Raw genomic sequence first — 24,828 nt, forward strand, 5'->3', positions numbered from 1 at the left:
TTGCAAATACTGTAGTCATGTTCAAAATGAATGAGTGTAATTCTTTTGGCGTTTTTTCAAACTTTTAATTCTTCTAATAAATCACAGTTCCCCAAAGGAATAAGCATAGTTCATTAACAGTGCTAATGAAAATGTCATCTTCAGTAAAACTTACTAGAATATCACTCCCTGGATGTTTTCAGATGCTTTTGTTTGCCAACTTTATTAATGAAAAACTTTGTGGTCTGCATTAGTAAACCGAACGTAATTCTTTGGTGGGTGGGAGACAATCACCCTTAGACAAATCATTACTTCTATAATTTCTAAAACAACTCTAACAATAACACAAGAGTGTTACCAACCTTCAGGGGTACTAAAAGACTTCTTAAAACTAAGACTAGCATGAAATGCATTATAGTTAGTAATTCTTTTCTGCCATTATATTAATTGCTGAGGCGTTTTCTTCATTCATGTTTAATGAAGGTACATTGGGAAGTTTCAAGTAAATAATTTGCCTTCTTCAGATCGTAAACAGTGACTGAAGACTAAAAAATTTCCAACTCCCGGGGCACCTGGGTGGCTCAGTGGGTTGAAGCCTCTGCCTTCAGCTCCGGTCATGATCCCAGGGTTCTGGGATTGAGCCCCACATCGGGCTCTCTGCTCAGCGGGGAGCCTGCTTCCTCCTCTCTCTCTGCCTGCCTCTCTGCCTACTTGCTATCTCTATCTGTCAAATTAAAAAAAAAAAAAAAAATTCCAACTCCCAAGGCTTCAGCTATGTAGTGTCCTTCTAAATACAATTTACTTTAGTGCCCGGTTCATATGAGCATGATACATACTAGTTGAACGAAATAAATGAAGGTTCTATTGAAGTAGCAGACTAAACAGTGATTCTGATATCATTTTTGCTCCTTTTGGGAGCTTCTTGTCATTGAGGAAATAAATGATGGCCATCTAAATGAGAACAGTGGCCAGGTATTCCGAGCTCACTATAGCTTGGGAATCAGTTACTATTACCTTTGTTTGGCAAGGACTCAAAGGTAGACAGAGGAGTGGGAAAACTTTATAGCAAAAAAGGGGAAAGCTTCAGCTACCCTTTAATTGGAGGTTATGGACATGGAAAAGCTGAAAGCAGGATACCTAGAAGCAGGACATTTTATACTAATTCAGAGAGCATATTTGGTTGTCTCTGGTTAGTCCTGAGTTAAAAGCAAGGGCAGAAAATAGGGAAGCAGATAGTCATTGAACACGTCCCGATCATTCTCGACCAGTTGCTGCCGAGATTGTCATTAGACTCTCTGGACTGGTTGCTGCAGAGGTTGTGGGTCAGAGATCTATTATCATATATAGTCTAGCAAGTCTGTGTATATATTCATTCTCTCATCGTATATAGTACTCAATTTCTCGAGTTGCTTTCTTACCTCCATCCTTCTTGAAATCTCAAAATGTAGTAGGCATGTAAAGTGATACACCAAGCTATGATACCCACTCCTGAAGAGCGGAAGTCAGAGAAGGGGGACAAAAAAAGGAATAAAGGACAAATTTTACGTGAAGCATACATGCTTCTCAACCATTTGATATTTTATTTTTTTAACCATAAACAGATTATCATTTACATGATTTTTAAAAATTGTATATTTATTTAAAATATGTACCTATAAAGAAAGCACCAGAATATGAACTAAGGAATACTAATATTTTATTTTGTTTTATTTATTTTTGGTGGGAGGAGATATAGAGGGAGAGGGAGAGAGAGGATCTGACACAGGCTCCACGTCCAGTGCAGAGCCCAATGAAGGGCTCGCTCTCACGACCTGAGTTCATGACTTGACCTGAAATCAAGAGTTGAACACTTAACTCACTGAACCACCCAGGGGCCCCAGGCATACTAATATTTTGATACATGCTAATAAGGACTGATTTTACTTGGAGTTTTTATGACTTAGCAGGGAAGATATGTCATCTTCACTCTCCAAAGATCTTCTATTTGTTTCCAGGAATTTTAGAGATTTACGCACATATTAAGTTGGAAAGCTTCTAAGAAGTGATTTTACAATCTTTGGCAAGCAGAACTGCATTTAAATCTTTCTCGAGAGAATATCAGAGATCCCTAGAAAAGAAAATTCTGTACTCTTGTCATTCTGGTCCTGTGATGGCCACTTCCTCCAGCAGCCTCATTCTTTAGGAGGAACGGTTGTCACAGCAGTGACGGCAGCTGCAATTGGAGTTACCAGATTCTTTTTTTTTTCTTGAAGATTTTATTTGACAGAGAGAGATTACAAGTAGGCAGAGAGGCAGGCAGAGAGAAAGGAGGAAGCAGGCTCCCTGCCAAGCAGAGAGACCGATGCTGGGCTCAATCCCAGGACCCCAAGATCATGACCCTAGCCAAAGGCAGAGGCTTAACCCACTGAACCACCCAGGCACCCTGGAGTTACCAGATTCTTTACATCAACCTTTAGTAATGGAACTCTGCTGAAGGATTCAATATGGCATGGAAGTCAGTTTCATCATTTAACTTCTCTTTATATAAATTTTAAATAATCTTTATCCTGAATTCAATTAGTGCATGCAAATAGTTTCTTCAAGTTCAAAGAGTGCTGAAGCTTTACAGTAATAATAATAATAATAATAATAATAATAATAGTAATAGCAGCTCCTTGCCTTCTTCTCCCCTCTCCACTGCCTCCATTCCATAGTAACAACAATGACAACAACAATAATAATAGCAGCTCCTTGCCTTCTCTTCCCCTCTCCGCTGCCCCCATCCCACTCTAGAGAAGAATCTTCAGTTCTTCTAGCTGTTTCTACTGGAATCTACTTCTATGTTATATTTACTTCTGTAATTCATATAGGAGACTGAGACTTGTTCGTTGGTTGAAATTATCAGTTGCCTTTCTGGCTATCTATCTATTATCTATCTGAAGCTATCAGTTTATGGATTTTCATTCTCCTATCACAATTCTCTTTTTGTTGTTGTCGAATCAGTATATTATTTTCATTACTAGGGCTACAAAATTATTGCACTTTCTATAAAAGATTTTATTTATTTATTTGACAGAGAGAGACAGTGAGAGAGAGAGAGAACACAAGCAGGGGGATTGGGACGGGGAGAGGCAGGCTCCCTGCTGAGAAGAGAGTCTGATGTGGGGCTCATACCCCATGACCTGAGCTAAAGGCAGACGCTTAACAACTGAGCCACCAAAATATTGCATTTTTGAGCCAAATAGTGTATGGTCATTATATTTTCTTTCTTACATGATTTATTTTCCTGGAGTGAATAGATGTTTCCCTTTGTTAGTTCTCTTTCAACATCTCAAGTTTTCCCACACCCTCTAACAGCTCTGAAACACTCTTGATACATTTTTCCATATGACCAAAACTGTTTACCAATTCCATGTCTGTCTTGGATACATTGATCCTGAAATCCTCCAACCTTTCAATCTGTATTGCTTCCTCTCAATGTTCCACTAAGCAGCTATGGGCCTGAAATTGCATTAAACCAATATCCTGAGAGTTCCCCTACCCCCATTCCATGTTGGATTCTGTTTCTTGGATCCCATGTCTCCTTCCTTTTTGCTTTACACCCCTGTTTTACTAAAGCCCATTCATCTAGAAGGCTCCTAAAAAACATGCATGATTCATGGGAGGTCAATTTTGTGAGACATGGAAAAACACTTTCTTTTCAAAATTTACTCAAGATTGGTAATCTGGCTAGATATATAATCCTGAGGAAAAGTAATTTTTCCTTAGAATTTTAAATGCATTGTTTTACTGTCTTCTAATTTCCAGTGTTATTGAGAATTCTGATGCCATTCTGATTTCTGATTCTTTGTACATGGACTGTTTTTTTGTTTGTTTGTTTGTTTTCTTCTCTCTGAGAGCATTTAGGATGTAAATTGCATTTCAAGTGTTTCAAAATATCACAATGTGTTTTGGTGTGGGTCTCTTTACATTCATTATTGCTGATGCTCAGGAGATCTTTTTTGACTTAGAGACTCCTGTCTTTCAGTTCTGGTAATTGTCTTATGTAATTTGCTTAACTTCTTCCCCTTATTTTAGTCATTTCTTATATTATTTACTTAATTTCCTCCCCTGATCTCTCTTCTGGAATACCTATTATTTGATGTCCCTTGTTCACCAAAACTCTCACTTTCCTATATTTTCTTTCTGGAAATTTCTGTGACTTTGTCTTCCAACCTTTTATTGAATTTTATATTTTATTTTCAAATTTAATTTCAAAGAACTTTCTTTTTGTAGTCTTTACTTCATGGGTTTGAGATCTCTGAAGATATGAGTTATAATTTCTTGTTTTTTTTTTCCTTAGTCCTCCCAATAACTCTGAAATTCTGTTTTCTTTGAGTTTTTTCCCCCTGGTTTGTCAGTTTTTTGGTCTCCATCTGTCATGACAGAGGCACTCCCCAGTTGTATGATGATCTTTGGTTGCCCCTTGTTGTTGAAAGCTGAGCTGATGGAAAGCCCCTGCTACATGGGAGGGCTTTGTTGACTGGTCAGCATTCTTGAAGGGCAATAAGGTGACCAACCTGATTAAAAAAAAAAAAAAAAGCTTTACTGAAATATAATTCACATACCATACAGTTCACCCATATGAAGCATACAATCCAGTGGCTTTTCAGTATATTGACAAATGTGTGTCCATCACCACAATCAATTTTAGGACATTTCCATTAACCTCAAAACAAAGCAAAAGAAAACAATCTGTCACCCCTTAGCCTTCCACCGCCAACCCCTCCCCTTTCATTGTCCCTCAACTTTAGGCAACCACTAATCCAGATTTGCCTATTCTGGACATCTCCTATAAATAGAAACATATAATATGTGGTCCTTTGTATCTGGCTTCTTTCACTTAACATGATGTTTTTAAAGATTATTCATTTCATAGCATATATGAGTACTTCATCTCTTTTCATTGATGAATAATAATTTGTTGTATGGACATATCGCATTTTATTAATCCATTCAACAGTTTGTGGACTTTCACTCTTCGGCTCTTATGAATACTGTTACTATGAACATTTGTATACAAGTTTTGCATGGACATAAATGTTCAAATCTCTAATACATACCTATGTGTGGAATTGTGTCATATGGTAACTATGTTGAATCATTTGAGAAACTGCCAGACTTTTCCAAAATGGCTGCACCATGTACATTCCTACCAGCAATGTATGAGAGTTCTGATTGCTCCACATCCTAGCCAGCACTTGTTATAATAATATGTATGTCTTAACAGATACTCCTTTTTGATTATGCTAGCCCAGTGGGGGTGAAGTTGTGTCTCATTGTGAGTTTGACTTGCATTTTCTTGACAGCTGGCCTAACTTTTGTTGTGACTCTTTCAACTTTAACTATGCATTGGCAATTCAGTTTTGAGCCCAGCCATGGCTCTTGGGGATAGGGCTTGTGAAGGAGGAATGGGGCTTATGAAGAAACCTCTCTATGTTCAGTGTGCAGATTTTCCCTTAGTATCCTGGTTTCATACTGTAACCACCATCTCCCTCCACACCAGTGTCCCCAGATCTAAAGCTTCTCATTTTCTCCAGTAAATAAACTCTTGTCTTTTGAACAAAAACAGAAAGGTGGTCGCCTGAGTGTGGGGGAACCTAGCATCTCAGTTTTCCTTATATAGGTAGTCATTCTCTTGTTTTTGGATCCTGTCCTACCATTCTTAGTGGCACCTCATTATCAGTGGTATCTGGAGTCTTTATTTCTTTAACTTTAACTTTATTTCTTCTACTTTTTAGGGTTCTCCAAGACAAGTATATGTGGTTTTGGGAGGGGGGAGATTTAAATTTTTAATTAAGAAATATTTCAAATATTCAATAATCAAATAGTCACAAAATACAGAGGATAAGTAGAAGAGACAATTTTGTATTTACCATGAACCTGCTAACACCACACACACACCCCACACACATTTTTTCCTCCCTACTTGGTTGTTGGGTTTTTGAACCTTTGGGAGGGAGTATTTACCACTTCCCCAAATCCAAATGCAGGCACTTGAATTTGACCAATTCTCCAACTACTTTCAGTCTTGGTGGGGTTTCTAAAAATTCTTATTTTCATTGAAGATGGAGGAACAAGTTTCTTCTTGTTCTAACATTTTGGGAGTGATTTTCTAGGGGAAAAAAAGAATAGAGACATAGATTTATTCTGTTCCCTTGAATCAAAGCATCTCTAAATTATTATGGCAACATTTCTTATTAAATATTTGTTCCTCCCTTGTTCTTAAATTATTTTATTCATCTTCATTAGCAATTGATTATGCCTCCCCCTTTTTATTTCTGTTCTTGTAGTTATTATTTTGTTGTCTCCCACCAGTCTTGGGTCTTACTTTATTTATTCACATAGCAATTTACAATTTAAGATAATATCCAGCTGGGGAAATTTTTGCAGGATTTTTAACAAGCATATTTGGAAGTTTCCTCAACTGTAGCCCAATTTATTTTTAAAAGGTAGAGAATGTTTTGATTGTCAATAATTAATCTCAGTTGATAAAATTATTTTTTGAAATGAATTAATCTAATTTAAAGAAAATTTAAACAGAAAGTAAGACTTAAATGATTCTTTGCTTTTACTGTTCTTGTGAGCTTAAAAGAAAGGAATAATAAAAAATTCAGGGTTACACAACATGAAGAACAGGAAAATTATAGTTCTAGTGAATGTCATTTCCCAAAAATGAAAGGCTGGCACAGAAAGCTTTTGGAGGAATGTAGCAGTTTTCTGTGCTACAGGAGATTGGTCACTGGACTTAATTCATGTCCAATTATGAAGAATCTTTTGGTTTCTATTGCTTATCAGAATTCTATTAGCCACGTCACATCTCAAAAATCGAATACAAATGACTTCCTAAAATTCTAATAGTGTTTCTTCAAATTGCAATTAAGTTTCCAAATTTGTGTTCTCTGCCTATGAAAGAATAATCTGGCCCAGGGGGGCTACCCAGAACCTTCTTTGAATAGACACTGGTAATCCTCTTGGCAGGGAGTGGGGTGAGGAGGCTGTCTCATGTAAGCAGATTTGAGTATTAATCCCAAGGATTTCAATATGGGATCCCACGGTTCTGTCAATATCCCAAGTTCTTCAAAAGCATAATGGCAAATTTGGTTAAACTTAGAAATGTATCTTTAGAAAAGATTACTAATTCCCATTCCGTCTCCCAGTCAAGAGAAAATTGATTATTCCTGAAATGCTGGTGGCATGCTGCTTTCACTAAAAAGTCTGTCGATAATTGTGTGTTGCTACTGTCTGGGAGCTCTTCTGGAGCTTACTTCACATGTCTGTCAAATGAGAGGATGGCATTAGATAGTGTCTTGAGGGCCCTCCCAGGTCAGATGTCCCATACATTTGTGAAAACTCTGGTTTATACTCAGGAGTACTTGTCAGGGTAAAGGAAGGAGAGAAAGAAGCTGCAGTTATTTAAATAAATGCCTTTGCATTGAAAAAAAACAAAAACAAAACAAACCCCCCCGACTCATTTAGTCATAACATATAACTAGGGTGTGCATATTTATTTCTTTGTGGTTAGAAATAAGTAATATCCTATTTCCATCGGAATTGTCTCAGCTGTGAAAGGCATTCAAATATATGATAAACAAGTAAAGATTAGCCTATTAAGTGTGCTTTATTCTATCAGAACATCTCTTAGTGCCTTTATTTCTTTTTCTTAGTATCTTTCTCTGACTTTCAGACCCTGTCTCTTATACATATACATGCACACACACACTGTGTGTGTGTGTGTGTGTGTGTGTGTGTGTTTAAGAAAGCTGTCAGGTAGAGAAAAGGAAACAGTCTAATGGAAAGAACAGTGAACTAACGTTCAGTCCCAGCTCCATTACCAGCTAGCTTGGTGTCCTAGACAGCTTTCTTTCTTTCTTCCTCAGTGTCTTCCTCTGCAAATTGGGAGATCATAGCCAATGAGTTTATCTCACAGGTTGCTGTGAGACTACAATGTGTTAAAACTGCCTTTGAAGTCTATATGAAGGGCTATACCCATTTAAAAGTATAACTGTTTTGTCCTATACCCACTTAGGTACCCATTACACCATAATATTGTGTATTACACCATACACCATGAATTCAGGGACTAATTGTCATAGAGATGAGTAACTGCCCACATTTCAAAGGGAATTGATTTCAACTTGTACCTTTTATTCTGGTAAGAATTATCTATACAGAAGAAGATCAGTCTCAGTATCACTTAAACTGGATAGAATGGATTCTTGATGTAGATAAAATGGTACTAATACCACAGTAGAGACTGAGGTTTCAAATGCTTAGAACTGTGGCCTTAGAGGTCACTTAGTCCTGCTTTCTGTCCTGAGTATGTACCTCCCTCCGAAAAGGCAGCTTTGCTTGATTCTTTTGGTCTCTGCTTGATAGGTAACTCTTAATATCTTGGGGGCAGCTCTTAGGAATTTTGGCAATTTCTGACAAATCATGTTAAAGAACTTCTTGTTGTCCCAGTGACTTTAGTCCTGCCCCCCAGATACACAGACTAAGCTTCTTTGAAGATTGAAATCAAGCTCCCAGATCCCTCTCTTTTCTCAAAGAAATGACTCTAGATTCTACAATCATTCCCCCTTGGGTTAAAGCTTCATATCCCTGATTGTTCTGGTTACTTTCTTCTTTCCTGATGCTGGTTTGGGTAGACTCTTCTTAAAGTTTGCTGCCAGGAAATGACCCCCTGAGCAATATGTAGAGATCTGACCACCATGGTTACTTTCACATTCTCAGCACTGTTCTTCTTTTGCAGCCTAAGTTGGGATAAGCATTTTTGACAGCATCACACTCTTTCCTTTCAGTGACTGGCTTGGCACACAGTGAAAGAAAATGATGCAGTAGGGTCTGGCAAGACCTGAACACCGTTACAGAGGGTAGGCTGGGGACCTGAATGGGGAAAAGGAAAAGCCAGAGACGTGAAGCTCATGGGTGGCTTGGGTAGAAGGATAGTAGGGGAGGGAAAGTTTAGAACTGAGAGATAATATTCTTAGAGATCAACTCGCTGACAACTCAAGAGAAGAATGTGAGCTTCAAGCTTTACCTAGTGGTCCTCTGACTCCTAAGTCTTCTAAGTTATTTGAAAGAAAAGTTAACATGGGGCTGGAAAGTTTGAGGAGTTTGGAAAAGTAGTCAGACGCTATGTTGGATCCTATTCAATGGCAGCTGCTACCTGTGTAAAGTAAGGAAGCCTTCAAGGATATAAAAGTTGTTTGGGGAAATCCAGATGTTACTGCTTTGTCTGTTGTGATGATATGGCAGGCAGTCTCCAAGATGGCACTTTTAATGATTCTTGAGACTGACCTAAGTAACCAGTAAGATAGTGTGGAAATGATAGAGTGTTACTTCTGAAGTTAGGTCACAAAAGATGGAGCTGCTGTCTTGCCCTCTTGGATCACCAGCTCTGGAGGAAGTCAGCTACCACATCATGAAGATATTCAAGCAGCCCTGTAGAAAGAGCTTCATGGTGAAAAAAGCAGGCCTCTTACCAACAGTCATCATTGAGTTACTAGCCATGTGAGTGAGCCATCTTGGAAGAGCCTCCCTTAATCCCCACTAAACCTTTAGATGACTAGCTCTCGTAGACATCTTGACTGTAATCTCTTGAGACACTAAGCCAGAACCTTCCAGCAAAGGTCCTCCTGAATTCCTTATCTGCAGAAACCACAAGATAATGTTTATTGCTGTTTAAGTTGCTAAGCTACTAAGTTTTAAGCTACTAAGCTTGAGGAATTTGTTATGCAGTTATAGATAACTAATACAGGTGACTAGAAAGGAGAAATAAGGAATAAAGACCTCTCATTCTAGGCCTGGCCTTGTCCTGGCTCCTAAGGATGAAAGAAGTACTAGTTTCATTTCTGCTTTTGGACACTGCTGACAACCAACAGAGCTAGAGGATGACAAGATGGAAGGGCTTCATGCCCTCTTGTCATTCTCTTTATCCTCTCCCTCACCTTTGTCTTTAGTGGAAAACTAGGATGACATTGAGAACTCACACAAATTTTGCTTTTGACTTTGCAGTGGCCCTCAAGAAAAGCTGCACTGGCCTTTATCCCCTCATTAATAGGCTGTGGCTCCTTGAGAGCAGGGCTTGGATCTTAACTGTTTCTATCCTCATTGCTTAGCAAGTGAACATATATGAATAATGAATGATATTAAGGGTGAGGGCAAAATACCTCCTTCCTCCTCAATTCTGAAGATATTCCATTCTTAGAATGCTTCCTTAACTGAAACTATTCCATTCACTGTTCATCAATGAAGTCTTGATAATAATAGCATGCATACCATTAGTCATTTTCACTATTACAGACATCCCTAGTTCACTATTTTAAAAATCTCTCCGTTTAAGCTCCTTGCTTTTAGGAGCTTCCTTTCACTTTTTCATCCCATTTCTTCCGTGGAATGTTGCTTTAAACGGTTGCTCAAGCTCCCAAGGTGCTTGACCTAGGGGAGCATAGGCATCTGTTGCTAAGATACCAACATACCAGTGTCAAGTTGTCCAGAACCACAGTGGAAAGAACCCTATCTCCTGTATTGGAGACAGGAGAACCAATTCTGGGCTGCTGTCACTGAGTAGCCTATATGCCCTTGGGCAAGTTGCTTCCCCTTTTTGAACCTCAGTTTCTTTATCTTAAACTGAGAGATTGGGTTTAGATGAGCTCTAAAGTCATTGTTGCGTTCTCTCAAGTTAGAATTCCAAGGCGCGGTCCGAAAGTGAACCCTGGTGGTCAGCACACCTCTGAGTAACTGCTACTGTTACAGTAGGTTTTCGGGGCTTCCCTTTATTAGCCCAAGCATATGGCCTCGGGATCTTCTCCTTTCCAGTTTTGCCACTAACTCTGAGTGACCTTGGGCAAAATCTCTCTGGACCTCAGAGGAGGGAGGTCCCTGTTATCCAGACAACGCTCGAAGACCTGAACAGTGACTTTGAGAGCTTTTCGCCATTTCTCCTTCTACCACCTGGGTGTCTCAGATCCAGAGCCGGGTTCTGGCCGACCCGAAGTCCCTCTCTGCCTTGCAGTCTAAACTAAAACCCGCGGCGCGTGCCAAAAGCGGCTCGGTTCCGTAGGAGGTAGCTACAGGTGAGCTCTTAAAAAGGCCGCCAGAGCTTGGGGAATACCTGAGACTGATGGCTGCGCGGAGGGGCTCAGGCAAGGGGGTGTGAATGAATGTGCGAGTGAAAGGAGCAAATGTTCTCTTTCCACCCTTAAATACATTCACACTTAGACTTAAAAACCCTCTGGTAAACCCCTCAAACTCTTAATCTATTTTACGAGCCTTTCTTTATTCACCGCCCCACCCCACCCCCAGACTTTTACTGAAAGTCTAATAATAATAAAAAATTAGTACAAAATGTTAAGTGCAGAGATTACATCCCCAACCCCCGCCCAAACTCCTCCCCCTTCCCCCGTTCCAGGCCCCAGCCGCCGCCGCCCCCGCCCCCGCCGCCGCCCCCGCCCCTAACGTAGTTGGTGCAGTCGGACTACTTCCCAAGACCGATTTTCCCGGTTGGGGATCCACCCCCGGGGGCGCCAGGCACTCTCTCCAGCTTCGGAGTTGGAAACAGCACGTGTTTAGTGAGGTTAAAGGGTGTCTCGGAATGTCTTGGATCTGGTATAGGTGAGGTCACGTCTCTCTTCAGACACCCGGACCCTTCCGGGCCTGGCGCTCTACTCGCTCTGAAGCGCGGGACACACCGGTGGGCTAGGGCGAGGTAAAGGCGGGCTCTTCCAGGGCCACCACGGACCACCTGTAGAATCTGTGTGTCAACTCCTTTGTCCTCAGAGCCACTTCGATGGCCGCCCCTTTAAGAGAGGAGGTTCACTTGGGATGGTCCCCGGGTCCCCTTTCCCGTTCCCCAGCCCCCTTCAGGCCCTCCTCCCCCTTCCAACCCAAAGGTAGCAGCCCAGAGAGCCCGGGGCTCGGCGCCAGCCGCCTCCTCACTTCCCATTGGCTGAGAGCGCCGGGAAAGCGGTCACGTGGGGGCGCGGCAGTCCAGCTCCGGGGCCGCCATCTTGGCGGAAAGTTTGGGGGGAGAGCGGTTGGGGGCGCGGAAGGAGGCGAGGTTCCGGGGGTGGGGCGGCTAGGAGGGGAAAAGGCGAGCGGGCTAGCCGACCGCGGCGAGTTAGGCGGCCGCGGCAGAGGAGGAGGAGGAGGAAGAGGCGGCGGGGGTGCGGCCGCCAAGGGGAGCTCCTCCCCCGTTCCCTCACCCCCCTCAGTTCAGCTCCTCGAGCCCCGGGCGGGGCGGGGGGACGTGGAGCGGGGCAGGGCGGGGGAGCCGCCCCGACTCGGGCCGGAGCGCACCCCAGCTTGGAGCGCTCGCCGCTTGGTGGAACTTTGTGGTGGCGCCGCAGGTGTGGGGGCCCGCGGAGGTGTGCATGTGGGGCGTGAGGGCGTCGCGGAGAGTGGCCGCAGACCTGTCCGATCCCCGCTGGAGTAGCCTGGAGGAAGCGAGCAAAGAGAAAGGCAAGCTAGAGGAGGGGGCCCAAGGGGGGTGGGGTGATCTGCCTAGCTAGTCCTGTCTCTGCGCTGTACGGTCGTTACGGGCTTAGGGGCCAAGGGTCGGAGCGCTTCTGCACCGCCACCCCCCCTCCCCCCGTAGCAGGTGGGAAATATGCATAGTTACGCCAGGGGAGCGGTGGCCCCACGTCTAGGCATTTTTAGTACCCTTTGGAGAGGGAACAGCTTTCGAGGAGAATTTGGAAGCAGGCTTCTCTGTCTGCTCTTAATTTGTAGGGGTACCCACCCTTAGGTAAAAGCTTTCTAGATTGACTGACACTGCTGGGTTTTGAGGCTCTTTCTTTCGTTTGGGAAAACTTCTCCAGGTGTGGCCTTTTCAAATAGGGCTGGGAGTTTTTCGATGTGAGATTTAGGGGGAAGTGCTAGTTTAACCACGATTCTGTTCTTTGCTTTAGTTGTTTCTTTTCTGTTTTTAAAGGTGTGTGCCCTCTTCCTGATACTGGAGAAAAATGCCAGTCCGGAAGCAAGGTGAGAATTTATTTCGGAACTCTCCTGTGTGTGTTTCCTGTGTGTGTTTTGTGATTGCTGGTTTTAAAAGTATTTAACTCTCATGAGACAGCATCTTGTTAGCCTTACTACTTAGGGAATCTAAGCTTCATCATATCTTTCAGAAGAGGGAAACATCTAAATGTTTTTCAAACTTTCTTTTTTGAATCTCTCTAGTGACTCCAGAGGCAGTTAATTTTCACTCCACTGAAATGTCTTTTTAAAAACTTTGAATTGGTGTTTTAATATTTTACTTTGTTATTCTTCCTAAACACTCTGTGAGCAATTGTAGGATCCTGGCTAAGAGCTAGTATTTTGAAACATTTAAGATTTATATTATAATAACAAATAGTGGGTAATCCGCTTTGCATATCAGATCAGTTGAAGCTATGTTAACTAATATCTTGATCAAACAGTCTTTTATTGTGGTAGACTACTAGTGAACATTTATTAGCAATTGCTTGTCTTCCTCCTTTTTCTGTGACATATTTTTTTTAAAAATTTTGGTTATTCTAGGGAATAAATATGTTTGTGAACGTAGTAGCATTGGTTGAGGTAGAGGATTTGGAGAAGTGTTTAGATGTCTTGCAGAATTATTTGCTGTGTAAGGAATGTGTAATTTTAATCAGACTCTTCTTTTCTTCTTAGACACCCAGAGAGCATTGCACCTTTTGGAAGAATATCGTTCAAAACTAAGCCAAACTGAAGACAGACAGCTCAGAAGTTCCATAGAACGGGTTATTAACATATTTCAGAGCAACCTCTTTCAGGCTTTAATAGGTGGGAATTAAAACATTATTTGTGACCATTATGTGTTAGCTAGACTTAATGCACTTCTGAATTCATTTATTTTAAACTTAACAGAGAGTGATGTACTTGGTTCTCTATAAGACATTCAGTAACTTGAACATTCAGTGACATGTGTGTTTACAAAAGTATCTAATAACCAAAAAACTTTCAGTATGATTATTTCAGTGGTCTTTGGTGACATGTTTTATATTCTCAGCATTAACTATTAAAAGGTGGAGAAGTTGCAGAAATGTTTCAGGATCCAAAAAATAAAGAGCAAATAACTTTTAACTTGTTTCTATATTTTACTTCTATTTCTCTGAAGTCCCTGAAAATGTTTGAAGAGTTCTGCTCTGTTTAAGGACATACATGCCCTAGTGTAGACTTCTGTTTAAACTTAGCATGCATGGAGTCAGAATTTTAGACCTGAAAATTATCTTAGAGATGATTTTGTCTAATATTATTTTGTAGCCAAGAAAATAGAAACAATGTTATTCATAACTAACTTAAATTTAAGGTGGTGCATTGTTTTAAAGTAGAACTGGGCAAGTGAGTCCTAAATTCTCTTCCTCACGCTGCCACTAATTGAATGGTAATATATGTCATTTAACCTTTTTTAGGTCACTATATTTGCTGTAGAATATGAATGTAATAGAACAATGATTTTTAGCCCTTCCTCCAACCTGATTTTAATGCAGCGAGATTCTTTTTTAAAACAAAATCTCTTATTTTGTGCACAATTCCTGATTTATCAAACAAGATGATTTGTCTCTGGACTCTCCTCTAGGTATCTAGAAAATGTGTAGACCACTGAACTAGAAAATTTGTCCCTTCCAATTCTAAGAATAAAAATTTTTAATTAATCATTGACTGTATAAATAGGACATGAACTTCATTGCATTGCATTTATTTTCTTAGTAACTTCCAAGTGGATATGACCTAACATCAGTTTATTAATAGAGTAACTTTTGATGTGTTTGTGGACTACACAAGTTAGTGTATTCTGTCAAAAAACTTAATGCTAAATTGATACTCTCTACTAAATTTTTTTAAAATTAAAGATTTTAAGGAAGACCACTCAGTACACCTGAATAATTTTTAAATCTTAGTATTATTATAGACTTGAAAAAACCTACGCAAGAATAGAGAACAGTATAATTAACAGCTCTATCTAATTAACAATGTAATTAACTGTAACCCATCTTCAAAAATTATCAACATTCTGGTTTTTTTTTAAGCCGATGGACATTTTTTACATTTGAATTTCTAAGCTCTGATGTTTAAGGTACAAATGGATGATCAAATTGGATTCCTCTGAAAAAAGTAGCCAAAAAGGAAGGGAAGTATTTTTAGTTATTTGGTTTTCTAAGTCAACATCAAACCTAAGAATGTTTTATTTAGTAGAGTCACTGTTTAGAAAAAAAAAATAGTATGACTTGTATGTCCTTGTTTACCTATAGATGTAGATGGGTGTAGTCCTTCTCTGTGTGAAGTCTGCAGCTTAAAATTAAATGGTCAGTAAAGTGAACATAATCTACACTTCTTAGATTTCTCTGTAGATTGGAGGTAGATTTGGAGGGTATGTTTGGAGGGATTTTTAAAATATATTCTGCCTTGCCCCTTTTGACTGTTTATCTGTTCTTATACATAATTGAATTCTAAGAGAATTAGTCTTTTAATAAGTTTGTCAATCTTCTTAGTACTGTATAATTTCATTGGTTGTCAGTTTACCTTGATATTTAGATTTACATATATTTTAATGTTTTATAGGATATGATAAATTTTGGTGTAAGAAAAGTAATAGAGTTTAGGAATTTTGAAATGGGTAATTTTAGTAGAGATTTTTATGTGTTTCCATACTGTAATTGAATTAATTGTTTACTAAATTATTAAATGCATTCTTTGGTATTTATTAACTTTTGTCAGTTTTTGGAAAATTTTTAGGTCAGTAAGATTTTCTTTTTGGTTTGCACCTGTACCGTTGTTCTTGAAACAAATAGTAGTGTACTTTAAACCTGTACCTCTTCCTAGGCTAAACTAGAGTCTGTTGTGTTCATAGTATGTGCTGGAAAATCCTGGATTAACTGTTTCTTCCTTTAGTAGGTGGCACTCTCTTTTCTGAGCTATTATCAGCGGACCACTAGATTTAAGGAGACATGGGTCTTGACCATCTGAATTGTTTGAAAGTCATTTGGTGCTTAGGTTTTTGACTGCCTGAGTTTGGAAATCATTTTCTTAGGCTGTAGTGAATTATGTAGTTACTTCTTTGGATTTGGTGTCTGCGTAATTATTTATTGATTGTTTGAGCTGGTAGTTTGTACTGTTTTCGTGCATTTAAAAGAAGTTTGTGTAGGGCTCTGGGATTTTGGTGTTATAGAAATGTTGATTTATTTTTTCCTTTCCTCCGTATTTGAAATGTGTTAATTAGATTAGGTCTGTTCTGGTTACCTGGGGGTTATTCAGAGGAATAGGCATGTATATATTGCATTATGTCTGTTCTGAGATAACAATTTTTAATTTATTTTAATATCTTTGAATTTGGGATACATTTTATGACTTATGTTATGGAAGTGATTTTACATTCTTAGTGGCACATGAAATAATGGTGCATCAGAGAATCGATATCGTCAATTTAGTGAAACATGGCAATCATTGTCCTAGTTCTGATGTTAGTGACATTGAAAGCTGTCTTGAAGATTTAAAAATTATTGAAAGCAGAACAGTTTTTATTAATTTTGAGTTTCAGCTGACAAGTTACTTCTTTAGAGATGAATATTTAAAGTTATATCTAAAAAAAAAAATCCATGAGCTATATATACTTCTTTAAAATTTGTTCCCCAAGTATGTGGTGATCATTTTTATATAAATGGAAGATAAAGTCTGCCTAATTTTACTCCGTGATTTAGGTGAGAACAATTTGAAAACTTAATATATTTGATTTTGTATTCTCATTTTCTGTACTTATATTTGAAAATTTGTAAGTAAAGTAGACTTGATATGGTTTGATTACAGGTCAGAGCCCAGGTGTTCAAGTCCATATTGGTTTGAGGTCATTTAGGTTTGTCTGGAATCTCTGAGACGACTTGGTAGTCTTCAAAGATTTCTTACTAGTCTAGATCCCTGGAGTTACTTATGGGGTCAGAGAATTTATCTGCTTTTCTTGCTCACCTGTGCTAAAGATCAGGCTGACTTTAGAGATTTGAGTAAGTTGAATCACGAGATTTGTATAGTTTGTCTGCAATAAGTAACATGCTTGTCTGCAATAAATAGCAAGCTTACTTTAATACATTTTTTATTTTAGTTCTAAAATTTTTCAAGATGAGTTGGATTATGTAATAACACTGACCATTTCTGAGATATTTGGCTAATTCGTTTTTTGCTACTCTATTAACTGAATTTGAGTAGGCCTTGTAAACATGGTAAAGGACATTTAAATTTGTAGATACTGGGTTTCAAAAGTATGTCTCCTTTTTTTTTTAATTGTAAAAAGAAAATAACATTTATCATCTTAGCCACTTTTAAATGTGTAGTTTGATAGTGTTAAGTATATCCACATTGTTCCAAAAACAGTTCAGAACTTACTCCTCTTGCAAAAGCAAAACTCTACCCAGTAAACAATACTTCCCTTTTCGTTGTACACCCAGCACCTGGTAACTACTCTTGTACTTTCTGTCTCCATGATTTTGACTACTGTAAGTAGCTCATGCAAGGGGAAATCATACAGTACTTATCTTTTTAGTGGCTAACTTAATTCATTTAATGTTCTCAAAGTTACTCCATGTTGTAGCATGTGACAGAATTTCCTTCCCGTTAAGACTGGATTTATTTTACTATATGTATATACCACATAACAAAATGTGGTATATACATATACTATATACAAATACATATACATATCAATGTTATCCTTTGATCCATTGATGGACATTGGGAGTGTTTTAACCTCTCAGCTGTTGTGAATAGTGCTTCCATGGGTGTGCAGATATCTCTTTGAAACTCTTCTTTCAATTTTTGGGATACTCAAGAGCAAGACTGCAGGATCATATGGTATTTATATATTTAATTTTTTGAGGAACTGCCCTACTGCCTCACATAGCAGTTGCATTATTTTACGGTCCCACCAGCAGAGCACAAGGGTCTCCATACTTTTGCCGACACTTGTTATTTTCAGTTTTTTTTTTTTTATAATAACCATCCTAATGGATGTGAGATTTTGACTTTTTCAAGTGTATGTAAAAAGTGTATTTATTTATTTATAAAAGATTTTATTTATTTATTTAACACAGAGAAATCACAAGTAGGCAGAGAGGCAGGCCGAGCAAGCTCCTTGCTTTGCTGAGCAGAGAGCCTGATGCGGGGCTTGGTCCCAGGACCCTGGGATCATGATCTGAGCCAAAGGCAGAGGCTTAACCCACTGAGCCACCCAGGCACCCCTGAAAAGTGTATTTAAAAAGCACTTCTCTTTGTAATACAAGTGTCTCATTTAGTCATCATAATCCTATGAAGTCTATATTCACCTGTAAGGTGATTATACTCTTTTATAGATTGGAAAACTGAGGCACTGACAAATTATGTATCTCGTTCAAGAACCCTCAGGTACTAAACTGTCGAGCCAGAAATTGAATTCAACTAATCTGAATCCAGAGCCTCTCCTCATGTTCAGTTATTAGGATATTCTTTATCATAAGTTGAATATTTTAATTGGTAAAGAACACTAACAAGTGTGTTTAAGATAGATGTTGATCTGTAGTAGCAGTGGTTTTTTTTTTTTGAAGTTTTTACTTTGAAGGAGAATATGATGGAATGATGCTTGTAATTACGGAATTTACACATTTTGAAAAATGTATTTAGTAATTAAGGTTTGTGAATTTCTAGCTGTAATAGTAAAATGTCAAAATTTATTGGATTTTTTGTTTATTATTGGTTCCCGTCATATTATATATATATATATATATATATATATATATATATATTTCAAATATCTATTTATTTGACAGTGAGAGATCACAAGTAGGCATAGAGGGAGACAGAGAGAGGAGGAAGCAGGCTCCCCACTGAGCAGAGAGCCCGATACGGGACTCGATCCCAGGACCCTGAGATCATGACCTGAGCCAAAGGCAGTGGCTCAACCCACTGAGCCACCCAGGCGCCCCCTGTCATATTATATTTTGTTGCTAACTTCATGTGTGTGACTTTGCAGGCTAGGTTTTAGAAAAGAAAACGTTTATGACATTATATGGATCATTCTCTTGACCAAAACTTTATTGGAGGAAAATTTTATTAACTTTTCAGTTGGTCATTTTGATTGAACCTGGATTGTTATTTATTTGCTAGTAGTTTTGCTTACTACTTCTCTGATGTAGTGCTTTGATTATGTTGAATCTGGTTGAATTCTCTTTGGAACCTTGTAATCAACAGAGCTATAAAAGCATCTGTAAATAATTTTTCTAGTTTATTTCATCTGTGTAAGGTCAGATTTTTTCCACTATATTTTTTCTTTCCTAATTATTTTTTTCAGTAACCAGTCTAACACCAGGTATTTCATTTATTTGTCATGTCTCTGTAGTCTCGACACATTTCCACAGTCCTCTTTGGTCTTTTATGACATTACCATTTTGTTTCTAATTTTAGGTTTGTCTGATGCTTTCTTGTGACTAAATTCAGGTTATGTATTCTCTAGGGTTCTGTACATTCAGAGGTACAGATGTCTTCTGCTCTTTATTGGCATTGTTAATTTTGATCACCCAATTAAGGTACTTGATTTCTCTATAGTTAGTGTTGTTTTCCTTGCATTTTGTAAGCAATATGTGGGAGAGACTTTAATACCATAGGCATGCCCTGCTCTTTAGCAAAATTTCCCTCTAGACTTAGCATCCATTGATGATGCTTGTCTGAACCAGTTTTTACTATGTTGAAAATGACAATCAAAAAATGACATTTCATAACAGTAGCAGTCTTTTACATTCTCCATTTAATACCCGCATTTTAGTGTAAGAGCTCTCCTTCCCCATGTATCTATGTATGTGTCTGTGTCATTTTTCTTTTAATCATTGATAGTGTATTATCAACCTTAATGTTTTCGGTGCTCAGACTGTTTTGTTTTAGATCATCTGGTAAGAACTCTTTCCAGCTTGCTTTTCTGTCCTTAAGACGTGCCACTATCACTTTGAGTACTTTCTCACTTTTTGACATAAAAAGATATTCCAGGTTCATCTTGTACATATATTGCCCCAGCCTTGGAATCAGCCATCTCTCTGAGAAGGTCTGGTTTCTGTTGATACCTTGTTCTCAAAAATATGTTTGTGAAAATACTCTATGACTGTTAGTCAAATAGTATTTCAGATGTGGAAGTAACTTTTTTGCACATTGGCTTGACATTTTTCTTGTTTCTAGTGTGCAAAACACAAATTACGATAATGTACTTAAAAATTTTATATGATACTCTTTTAGGGGATCAAAATGGCTTTTTAAATGTACTTAAGTTTAGACGAAAGCAGAGTATCTATTTTTGAGTATCTGTTTTTAAGTAGACTTGGCAATTGCATATTTTAGTTTATGAAACATTATACTTGCTTTTAGTCAAATAACTGATAAAATTCCCTCTGAAATGGCCAGGTTATATTTCTGTGTTTTTCAGCTTTCTAGTTGCTTTCTTTCTAAGTCCAAAACAGAATTTATTACAAAAAAAAAAAAAAAATGGCATGTTCCATGTAAAGAATTTAAGATCAGTTAAATATACTTTATATAAAATACTATAATCAAGAAAATTCTCACAGCAAAGGTAACCTACTTCTTCCATAGGGTGAACATCCATATAGAATATTATTATTTATGTATTTATACACACTTTCTTTTTGTAAAACAAATTCCTTACACAAGTAAAACATAATGGAATTGTTTCCTACATAAGGAATTGATACTTAAAATCAGTGTGTAAAATGAAAAATCCCATCAGATTAAAATTACCCTTGAAATTCCTTCTAGAATTTAACACTCTCATTAAGTACAGTATAGTTGTTTTTTCTATAGTGGAAAGAAACCTTTGTTTCTTTAGTTGGGCAGCAGACATAGTTGGCTTGTGTTTAAGTGATCTCTTATACTAAAAGCTCATAATTCTGGGGCACCTGGATGGCTCAGTGGATTAAAGCCTCTGCCTTTGGCTCAGGTCATGATTCCAGGGTCCTGGGATCGAGCCCTGCATTGGGCTCTCTGCTCAGCGGGAGCCTGCTTCCCTCTCTCTCTCTTTGCCTGCCTCTCTGCCTCCTTGTGATCTCTGTCTGTCAAATAAATAAATAAAATCTTTAAAAAAAAAAAGCTCATAATTCTAGAATCAGACTCAGTAAATAAGGTCTGTAGAGATGCTCACATTAGAGGCACATGGAAACGGAGGCTACCTGAGGGAACAGTTTCCTTCCTTCTCATTTTTTATTTGTGATGTTGACTTAAAATTGGGTAGACTGATAGATAGAATTGCCTTTTTTGGTGAAGGGAGGTGCGGAAGTTAGATTTGCCTAAATGTATGTAATGTGCATACACAAATTAACTATTTTTATCCCAAAATTTAGCATTGGATATCTTCCCATGTCAGTATGTTTGTACCATCTTAAATGACTGTTTACATTCTATAGATGTGGTGTTGTCTTACTAATGATTTCCTAGGAGCACTTAGGTATATAATTTTTCTGAATTTTGAACAACATTGCAAGTGTATATGCCTCTTTGTTCTACATTGTTTGTTATAACCTTTGGATAAATTCCTAGAAATTAATTGCTTGGCAAAAGGGGATTTGCATTTTAAAAAGGTTTTTAGCGTAATTTGTTAAATTACTCTCAGAAAGGTTATATTCAATTTAATTTTTTAGGCAGTATGTGGGATAATGACTAATTCCCTATACCTTAAGCAATCTACGTATCATCCTTTTTAATATTTTTTATTCTGATATGTGGAATATACCTTTAGTCCTTTTGATGTTTTATTATATATTTATTTGGTTAAACAACCAATGATAAAAGAACTTTAAACTATGTAAGAATTTTCTTATATCATTTAAATTTCTTTTGTGAATTATTTGTTCATGTCATTTTCCCCCTCATGATATAAGAATTTTCAGCTATGTGAGAATTTTCTTACATCATTTAAATTTCTTTTTTGAATTATTTGTTCATGTCATTTCCCCCCTCCTACAACTTTTTTTCTCCTTTTTTTTAGAAGTGTAAAATCATTCTGTTAAGGTCTTTTCTTAATATTTTCCCTATGAAATAAGGCTATTTTCTCATAGATTAGAGATGTTTCCTCTACTGTGTTAAATTATTACAAATTCTGGACTATTTAGACTTCCTACTCTGATCCTTATTTTTTTAATTTGAGAAATGTGTGTGAGTTTTACTGTTTAGGATGATAAAAATGGTAACTAAAAGCTAAAAAACTTCCCAACCTCCTTTGAGGGTGTTTCTGGAATTTTATATTTCCTTTACGTAATCCCAGTGTTTGCAAACTTTGAATTCTGCAAGAAAAGAACAAAGATAAAATGAAAATATTTTACTTAAAGTTTTATTTAAACTTGGAGAGTTCTGAAATATGTGATCCTAAGAGACTTCCCTGAAATACGTATTTTTTGGTAGTAGGAATGAGTCTTCTCTGTTTCATTGGACTAATTGTGTCTAAGTTTAATTTAGAATTTCCAGTTCTATAGAAAATTTCTGTTGTTCCATTGTTTCTATATTTCTTATTACACATATTGTAACTGTTGTAGCTTTTATAACAGATCTTTGTTCAGGAGCTGCACCTGAGGAAACCCATTTTAGTTCAAAACAGAGAAAGCACTTACCAGACTATAAGCAGCAAATAGGAATAGACTGTGTTAAGGCTGATCCAGTAGGCTCAACAACATTAATGTTTTCAATTGTGAATCGGCTAAAGGTTAGTTTTCTCTAATAAATGTTTTAATATTCCACATTTTCTCATGTTCTTGCTTTAGTGCATCATTATTTTTAAAAGGAAATAAGCTTTTTCAGGGTAGTAAATAAAAATATAGTCATTTTAATTCCATATGGTGTATATCTGGGTGAACTATATGGATTTTTAGATGAGTATGGAATTACCTGTCTTAAGTGGGAGTCATTTTGACTACTTCTGTATTCTTCCCATTTTCTGTACATTTTCATATTAAAGATTTAAGTTTAGAGTTGATGCAAGTGAAATGTTTGCATAGGTTTATTGAAAGACTCTGTCATTTTTTTAAAAGACTTTATGTATTTGTCAGAGAGAGGGCACAAGCAGTGAGTGGGGCAGGCAGAGGGAGAAGCAGGCTCCCTGCTGAGCCAAGAGCCCAATGGAGGACTCCATCCCAGTATCCTGGGATCATGACCTGCACCCAAGACAGTTTCTTAACCAGCTAAGCCACCCAGGTGTCCCAGGACTCTGTCATCTTACATGTGATAGTAAATTTAGCAATTTTTAATGTAATAGTATTGAGAGAGATTTGAGAGAGATGACTATTGAAGTATTATTTTGCTGTGATTACATTTTTTGTTGTCTATATATTTTGGTATAACTATGAGTAGCCATTATTAGTGATGTTGGGTATAATTGGCGTAGAAATATATAAATCAGAATTATAAAAGAATTTTTCATTGTCAGAGCTGGTTAATTTTACTTTCAAAAAATTTAATACATGTGCAGTAATAGAAATTTGAAATAGATGTGTAAGGTTCTATAGCACCTTAAAATATAGCCATCAAATTTTTATAGAAACGCTACCTTTTTAAGTGTTTCTAAATGGTGTTATTTGATTTTTAAGTGTTAATGTATTTTTTTCCTCAATTTTCTCCATCTCTCAAAGACATTGTTATATCTCATTTTTTAATTCTTTTATTCCTCTTTAAAATGTATTCTCTCTATTAGTATTCATTGTTTGAATGTCTTAAGTATTCAGGGTGAACTCATTAGTTTAATTCTTTATTTTCATGAAGTTTGTTGAGAATAACTTGGAATTTGAGACTTGAGCATTTTAAACAGATTTTGAAGAACTGGGAGAAATGGGGATTATACTAGAACTTGTTTTTGTTTTCTATTTTTGACTTCTGTTAATATAGTAGCTTCGATTTTACTTTAGGCTCATTAGCTTATGGAACTCAGTATTATACTCCCCAATTTAAAAAAAATCTAAAGGAAAAGAAAGTAATGTTTTGAATCTTAGAATGTTATTGTAGAAACACTCCTGTCCCAGTAATAATCTTTTTTCTTTGCTAAATCTTTATGGTTATGATCAGTGATTATCTTCTGACATATAAAATGTAGATTATAAAGAACAATGACTGCTGATACTATGGGAAATATAAAATATGAGTACTTTGGACTCAAAAAGAAAAGCTCTGTCCAGTTTTTCCAGAGTACCCTTTTTGATGAAGTGCAGCTTTGAAAAATCTTTACTGATACACCTGAGTAAATTTGTGATAGAGAAATAATTTCTGAATAGGTATTCCTATGTTACTGACCTTTATAGTCTTTGAGATACCCTAAAGATGAAGCAGTGTGGTGGACAAGTTAAATAAAATGTGTGGAATGTTGGTCAAAATGGGATATTGGTCAAAATTAAAGGGATGTGTATATTTATAAGCTGGATATGTGAGCTTATTATCACTTTCCTTTAAAATATAAATAAAGGAAAATGATAATAAGCTGACATATCCAGCTTATTTTTTTATTGTGATAAAATGTAGGTAACAAAGTTTATCATTTTTTTAAGTGTACAGTTCAGAGGCATTAAGTACATTCACATTATTTTGTGACCATCACTCATTGTGCGATGATGAAACTTTTCATCATCCCAGACGGAAACTCTGTACTCGTTAGAAAATAACTCTCCATTTCCTCCTTACTCAGTCCCTCCTTAATCCATTCTTATCTTACCCCAGTAACAACTGTTCTTCCTGCCTCTATAAATTTGACTCTTCTAGTACCTCATGTAAGTGGCATTATACAATATTTTCTTGTGTGTCTGACTTACCCTAAACTTAGCATAATGTCTTCAAAATCCA

At 37.4% G+C, this 24,828-nt stretch overlaps 1 protein-coding gene and 1 long non-coding RNA gene across 16 annotated transcripts in view; one reads left to right on the plus strand and one right to left on the minus strand.

The window, feature by feature from the left end:
- Positions 1–4,025: 4,025 nt before the first annotated feature.
- Positions 4,026–11,294, minus strand: LOC309848805. Of its 2 annotated transcripts, XR_014303299.1 has the most exons (4): positions 11,114–11,294; positions 9,298–9,441; positions 5,968–6,112; positions 4,026–4,517 (listed from the first exon to the last, which is right to left on the minus strand). It is a non-coding gene; the product is annotated as an uncharacterized lncRNA (long non-coding RNA). The 2 variants fall into 2 exon arrangements; XR_014303300.1 differs by lacking the exon at positions 11,114–11,294 and having other exon boundaries at positions 9,298–9,544.
- A 157-nt stretch (positions 11,295–11,451) lies between these two features.
- The window catches only part of DLG1 (discs large MAGUK scaffold protein 1), a 261,449-nt gene continuing 248,072 nt past the window's right edge, over positions 11,452–24,828 (plus strand). For 11 of the 14 annotated variants that reach the window (XM_082699235.1, XM_082699251.1, XM_082699250.1 and 8 more), the window contains exons 1-3: positions 11,976–12,459; positions 12,932–12,981; positions 13,648–13,779. In XM_082699235.1, coding sequence (XP_082555361.1) covers positions 12,963–12,981; positions 13,648–13,779 — 151 coding nt within the window. In that variant the 5' untranslated portion in view covers positions 11,976–12,459; positions 12,932–12,962. Of the gene's footprint in view, positions 11,614–11,975; positions 12,460–12,931; positions 12,982–13,647; positions 13,780–24,828 lie in introns of those variants that run through there. The other 3 variants (XM_082699246.1, XM_082699255.1, XM_082699240.1) reach the window with 2 other exon arrangements.

This window comes from Mustela nivalis (genome assembly GCF_964662115.1).
Source record: "Mustela nivalis genome assembly, chromosome: 1".
NCBI lineage: Eukaryota > Metazoa > Chordata > Mammalia > Carnivora > Mustelidae > Mustela > Mustela nivalis.